Source organism: Coturnix japonica, chromosome Z (genome assembly GCF_054131305.1).
Source record: "Coturnix japonica strain WE chromosome Z, WE-NBRP24, whole genome shotgun sequence".
Classification (NCBI taxonomy): Eukaryota; Metazoa; Chordata; class Aves; order Galliformes; family Phasianidae; genus Coturnix; species Coturnix japonica.
The window spans coordinates 2,950,038-2,956,948 of NC_140702.1; the positions used below are offsets into that span (position 1 = coordinate 2,950,038).

At 50.9% G+C, this 6,911-nt stretch overlaps 1 protein-coding gene across 1 annotated transcript; it reads right to left on the reverse strand.

Moving 5' to 3' along the window:
• Positions 1-6,110, reverse strand: LOC146753488 (rho GTPase-activating protein 32-like). The gene is made up of 13 exons (XM_085530550.1): positions 6,034-6,110; positions 5,594-5,716; positions 5,404-5,481; positions 5,138-5,219; positions 4,724-4,867; positions 4,204-4,306; positions 3,911-4,043; positions 3,332-3,414; positions 2,863-2,970; positions 2,457-2,596; positions 1,795-1,972; positions 1,298-1,443; positions 1-966 (listed from the first exon to the last, which is right to left on the reverse strand). Exons 1-13 carry the CDS (start codon positions 6,085-6,087, stop codon positions 716-718), a joined length of 1,623 nt encoding a protein of 540 aa, XP_085386676.1. The 5' UTR covers positions 6,088-6,110; the 3' UTR covers positions 1-715.
• Positions 6,111-6,911: the final 801 nt, after the last annotated feature.

The window sequence follows — 6,911 nt, forward strand, 5'->3', positions numbered from 1 at the left end:
TTGATTGAGCACGAGCGTGCCTTTATTCAATGGGACAAAGGAGAGCAGGCTTGAAGATGGGGCCAATCCTCTGTTGTTATGGAGAGAGTGGCTCAGAGCCTGTGCTGTTGCCTGGAGCCTGGGACTTGTGGCCTGATTCTGTGCCCCCCTCCGAGAGGTTCGGCTTCTCCTCGGTGACACTGACCTGAGCCTGCATGGTGGTGTCACTTTCGGGGCACTCGGGCTGTGCTTGGGCTGGGCTGTTCTGGAAAGGCTCTGGGTCACAATTTAGGCTATTCCTTGTGGTGTCTGGCAGGCTCAGGTCAGGAACTTCAGCAGAGATAGCATGAATTAGGGCTTGAACGGGGATGATATTCTTTTCTCCATAGCTGCACTCACATAGAATGCTGTCTTTTGAACTGCAGCATCCTGTGCTTCCTAACAGTTCTATATTGATGGAAGCACAGGATGCTGCATCATCATATGCGCTGCGTCCTTGGGCTTCACATGGGCTGGAGTCACCTAGGAAGGAGTAGATGCACAGCGGTTAGTATCGAATGTTCACAAGATGAATCACGGAAGAGTTTCTTGACATTTGGCATTTTGTAGTGGTGGTGGGCAGAAGCAAATAGGCTTCTAGCAACAGTGTCAATGTCTTGAAAGTGATCCTCGTGCAGGTCCAGCTCTTGTGTTGACAAGAGACTCATTTGGGAAAGACAGGGGTCAACTGAAGAAGTCAGGCACGGGCTTGAACGCCAGAAGGAGGTACAAGCTCAGTGAAAGCATGAATTCTACCTGTGTTGCTGACAAGCAGTGTTTTTGCTTGAACGGGGATGATATTCTTTTCTCCATAGCTGCACTCACATAGAATGCTGTCTTTTGAACTGCAGCATCCTGTGCTTCCTAACAGTTCTATATTGATGGAAGCACAGGATGCTGCATCATCATATGCGCTGCGTCCTTGGGCTTCACATGGGCTGGAGTCACCTAGGAAGGAGTAGATGCACAGCGGTTAGTATCGAATGTTCACAAGATGAATCACGGAAGAGTTTCTTGACATTTGGCTATGTAGTGGTGGTGGGCAGAAGCAAATAGGCTTCTAGCAACAGTGTCAATGTCTTGAAAGTGATCCTCGTGCAGGTCCAGCTCTTGTGTTGACAAGAGACTCATTTGGGAAAGACAGGGGTCAACTGAAGAAGTCAGGCACGGGCTTGAACGCCAGAAGGAGGTACAAGCTCAGTGAAAGCATGAATTCTACCTGTGTTGCTGACAAGCAGTGTTTTTGCTGGATTTGTTTTTGCTGGATTTGCACCCTTACCTGCCAGGACCACAACTTCTGTTTCTGATGGCTCCCTGGCACTGCTCTGCAGTTGGTGTTCATCCTCAGGTGATGGTCTGCGCAGGCACAAGCAAGAACACCAACTGCCAGCAGGTGACTCCATCCTTCTTCTGGGATGCCTTGGTCTGGAGAGAGAAAACAGAGCATGCTGTCAGTCATGGTGCAGGGTGAGGGAAGAGCTTCACCAAGCCCTTGCCAATAGTTGCCCCTTCCAGGCACTGACTGCTTTCTGCTGAAACACAGCTTAGAAACGCGCTCTGTTTCAAACAGCAGAGGATGTTTCCATTCCTACAGCTCAGCCCTGACGTCCAGCTATCTAAATTCCTCTCAACAATGTGAAGCAAGATAAAGAGCATGTGAGCAAAGGCTCCACAGCCGAACAGGACAGGAGATGGCAGGCTCATGTATATATAATGGACAAAAAATAAACCACCCGACCAATGAAGACAGGGGCTGGAAAGGGAAGTCCTCTTTACCTTTCAGATGGAAAATCAATGACCGTGTGGAATCTCTCTTGTTCAGCTGTGGGGCCCTCCTCCACCTCGGCGTTGCTGCTCTGGCAGCTTCTCAGAGCCTGGGCCTCCTGCACGGTGAGAAGCTTTGCAGATGGAGGAGACACCCACACAGACTTGGGCCCGGCCAGAGAACTGTTTCCTGCAAGGGAAAACCACAGGTAAGATCGAAGATCAGAAAGCAGCAGCAGTGCCATTCCAGTTCTATATATCTCTCAGACTTGTTTATCCAAGCCACTGGAAGAAGAGGAGCTCAAAATAACCGTGTGCTCAGAGGTATGCTCGTGGCAAAGGACATAGCCACAATTAAGAGCAACTCACTATACTGAAACAGGCAAACAAAAACCCTAGAAAAACTAGGGGGCTGGGAACTCAGAAAGCTTTGCTGCCACAATTCAATCAAGCTTCACCTGCTTGCAAAACAGCTTAATGGCAGTGATGGTTTTCTCCATGTAAAGTTTGGGTTTGGACACACTAAGGACCCAGCAACAGGGCACCATATTCTAATCTAAGCCCAGAATCCTGTTGTCTCCTCGACAGCAAAAGCATTTTCAAAGCTCTTGGAGAAGACCTGGATTAGATCAAGATGTCAGATCAAGATCAAGTTAATGGAGGAAGACGCTCACCCTCTCCCACGGCTGGTGTGGATTCTGAGCTGAAGAGAACATCTGTGTGGGTTATGATGAACTCCACAATATCTGATTGTGTCTGCAGCTCCACGCAGGCAGCGTCATTACTGGCACAGGCAGACGGGCTCTGCTGGGATCTGAAGAAAAGGCAGATCTTACAAGTCATTTCCCCAAGATCATTTCCCCAAGTCTGAATGTCTGTAGCCAAAAACTTGTCAAGTTGGGCTCTGGAGACTTCCGCAGTGGGCAAACAGCGATGCCACTGACGAAATTCTCCTGGATGATCAGGGACACAGCAGTCCCAGCTAAACAAGTGAGTAGAAACAGTCATCTAGAAATTGTGCCCCTGGGGTTGGAGGAGAGCAGAACTAAGCATCGTGTTGAAACGGAAAAAGAAGTTTACCTTAAGAGGTCTGGAGCCCACACTATTGCTAAATTCTTTGCATCCATGTTGGTGATGGAGCAGTTCCCTGCCAGAGACGCCAGGTGTGTCATCAAATACTCCAGTGTCCTGGAAAACAAGAGAGGCAGATGTTCAGCACGAAAAAGCAACCGTACTGCAGTGCACAAAACAAACTTCACTTCATGCTAGTTGATGTCATTGCTACATACCCTTAATATGAACTACATAAAATGGTCCCAGTGCCACCACGCTGCAGCACCAAGCCCAGCACAGCACAGCAGCAGCCATCGGCTGCACCAACCGTGCCCCCGTGCCAAGGAACTGACCCAATCAATTGACCCGATGCAGCCTTCAGCCGCTGCAGCGTGCACAGGCATGATGTTGCAGCTGTGAGACAACACCTGGAATCGCATCATTGCCCTCTGAAAGGCAGCAGGGCTGAACTCAGCAGACCGAGCGCAGCACTGACCTGTAGTGAGGAGCGGGCAGCTGCTGGATGGCATCCTTCATTCTTAGCAACCGCTCCTCCTCTGTGGCAGCGCAAACAGCGTCCTGGAAAAAGGCAGGAAGGGATTCAGACACCAGTCAGGCTGGAGAGCTGCCACAGGTTTGGGAACCGTGGGGACAGCGCGCTGGTGGTCAGCACCGAGGCAGACTCGATGCCTTCCAAGAAGCATCAGTGGAACACAGCAGCACGCAGCCTGTGCCATCAAGGCCAAGCGGTGCAGGCTCTGAGGAGCTTTACTGCCTGATTGCGCAGTGCAGCTCCTCGCAGCAGGCATTTGTCTCCAATTTGCTATTAACCCCATTCTACCAATAGCTGGGAAACAGCAAAGGAAAGGGAATTCTCACAAGCATTGTGAATAGCTTAAATAAGCACCTCATGGCACCACCACAAGTGCCATCAGTGAGAGGCAGGATGTGGCAAAGACATGCCTCATGGGGCTAACAGAAAGAAGACCTCAGAGCTGGGGCACTGCTGCAACCACTAGCCAGGACGCCCAGGGAACAGGTACGTGTCATTTCCAAGACATTGCCCTGAGCTTACCGAGAACTTGTCATACAGCTGCTCGGTCAGGAGAGGGTTCGGGAGCTCCCTGAAGTACAACTTGCAAAGGGAGCTCACGCTGTGAAGTTCTCGGACGCTGAGCTCGGGAACTTGCTCCGAATCAAATTCATGGCTGCAGAGAAGGACACAGAATTGGGCAGAGGGCTTTGAGAAAGACGAAAACAAGTCCAAAGCCACACAAATAACAGTCAAGAAAAGGAAGGGGTTCCTCTGAACACCCGCAGCATGGCACGGGCCCCTACTGACAGCTGTGTCAGTCGCAGCACTCTTACCGTAGTCGCTGGATCCTGGACGCCACGCCGGACAGGCGGTATATCCCCTGCACTACACCATGCTCCTCAATGAAGTCAGCGCAGCTCTGCAGGACCTGGGGGACTACAGAACAAGAGCCAGCAGTTAGCTCAGCTTCTTAAGTCCTGTTTCAGGCCGCGCCCTTCTCACATCCCATCCTCTAAGCCCAGCCGGGCTACCGCTTGCTTCCTCCAGAGAGGAGAAAGCTGGCAGAGACAGCTGTGAGGAAACTGCACAGAGATGTGTTCTTGGCTTTCCAGAAATGCCACGACATATCAACAGCCTGGAGAAAGTAAGTCTGGCAAAGCCACAGACACTGCAAGTCCCATCACAGCTCCCTCAGGAATCGAAAGACCAGAAGAGCTACAAAAAGGATGCAGGATGCACTTTGTGGCCAGAAGGCTTCCTGCATTTTCAGACTGAAACAATTGCTGGCTATGATCTCCCTTTCACCTTTGCATGCCCAACGGAGGAAGATCTCAGGAATGGGCTGTTCCTTACCATCACGGCCAGAGCGCAGAAGGTGCTCCCCCAGGTCACACCCAAACACCCCTTCCTTCTTCGGCTCCGGCTCCGTTGCTCTCCTGGAGCGGGCCGTCACCAAGGAGCGAAGGAAGGGGATGAGCTTGCCCCGTCTCCTTGGCACTGCACAACAAAACAAAGAAACCATTTCATTTCAGGCTTGGCTCGGTTGGACGAGGCCAAACATAATGCATTCAACAAAGCATGTAACAACGGGAAGAGAATTCCCAACAAGGACACGCAAGAACAGATTTTCCCTATTCCGGGAGGCGCCCAAGGAGCTTAATGCAGTCCTCTTGCTGAGATTTCTGTACTTGGGCATTAACGAACCCCCTTAAAGCCACATTCTGACCCCATTTTACTAACCCGAATTATCAAATGTAACATATGTACCTGGCTTTGGCAAGGAATTCAGGAGGGACTCGGGAACGTTTCCTCTGATGAGTTCCACGCACTCACCAGGGAAAAGCCCAACCTGTAATAAGAACAAAAAGACAGGTGGGCATTAGCGCGAGCCCAGAGCCAAAGGGAAGGTCCTCTGACACCGACACAGGGCAACTGTTTGCGTCCAGAAGCCATCCTGTGCAGGCAGAGCACCTCCAACCTGAGATTCCCGACTCTAGTCAAGTTGTGCTCTCTAGTCGGAAACGTGTACCTACCTCAAAGCCACGCTTGCCTCTCCAAAAGGGGCTCAGCTCCTTTGGTGGCATATCGATAATGCTCACCAGATCTCCAACCTGCAAGAGATTGAAACGTCAATCCCACATTCAGCAAATCTGGTAGGAAAACACAGCTCAAATGACTGCCTTCTTCTATGCATGACAACAAGGAACACCTGTAACTGCTTACCTCAAGGGAGAGCTCATCCGGCCCCTGGGCGACGTGGCTCCTAATAACATGGGCCGCCGCAACCGCTGGTACGTTTAAAGATGACACAGCACGCTCCAGCTGCGGCTTCCGCATGTTATCAGCCTGCAAAACAGAGCACAGGCCGTGGTCAGGAGATGAGGACAAACCAGGAGGATTTCAAAGTGAGGAGCACATCTGCAGAGAAAGCTGCAGCAAATGCGCTCCGTCCTTATAATCAGCACTTCAGACGGAGCTGCTATTTTGCATTGCCAGGCCATGCAAAGATGCATCTCTCTCAACACAGACTAATCAGCAATGGCACTGGCGCAGAAAGTTGGCCAGGCCCTTTTTGGCCCATTCTTTCCTGCAGGAGAGTACATCTGCAGCTCCCTCTGCTGGCTCAACACGGAAAAAAGACCAGCCAGAGCTTCATACTGTACCTCCGTCGCCGCCACCTCAGGCTCACGGCTGATCCCACTGCACGCGACGCCCATCACAGCAAGTGTGAACAGCTGGAACAGAGCAGAAACACACTTCTGTTTTCTCTATTCAAACAGCACAGTATGGACAGACTTCCTCAGAACTACCCGTGCATACCCTGCAGCAAAACCATGCGGGGGGACAAATCATGGCACGTACCTGGCAGTGAGATCACCTTAAGCTATCTGCAGCAGTTCCTTGTCGCTTTGCTCAGATCGAATGGGAGCAAAAACTGCACCGAGGCAGTGGGCAGAGGGTGAGGAGAGGAGAGAGAAAGAGCAGGTCAGTGAGCAGGGCTAAGACATCCATGGAATAACACACACAGCACAACCATCCCATCCACTTCCTGCAAGACATGCTGAGTCTCAGGCTACATGATGCCTGTCCACCCAGCAACTTTACGATGCTTCCAAAATTGAGCAAAGAAGACAATAGAAGAAGCATGGGACAGGTGCCACCTTTACTGATACCCCCTTTGGAACGTGTGTACCGGGGAAAATTACGCCTGATGGTCAAGAGTAAGCAATACGGTGCTGTGAGCTCTGACAGCCAGCAGTTCTCAACACCTCACTGCCCACCCATCCATCCCATGCTGGTTCAGCTTACCTACAAGCTGCTGCACACGATGGTGTGAAGAAAAAGCACTAAAGATACTAACTAAAGCCACTAACTAAAGGCACTAACTAACAGCACTAACTAACTAAAGGCACTAACTAACAACACTAACTAACAACACTAACAACACTAACTAACAGCACTAAAGGCACTAAAGGCACAAGACCAACAAGACAACCAACCACTCCGACCACTAGCTCACCCACAAAGGAACACAGAACGC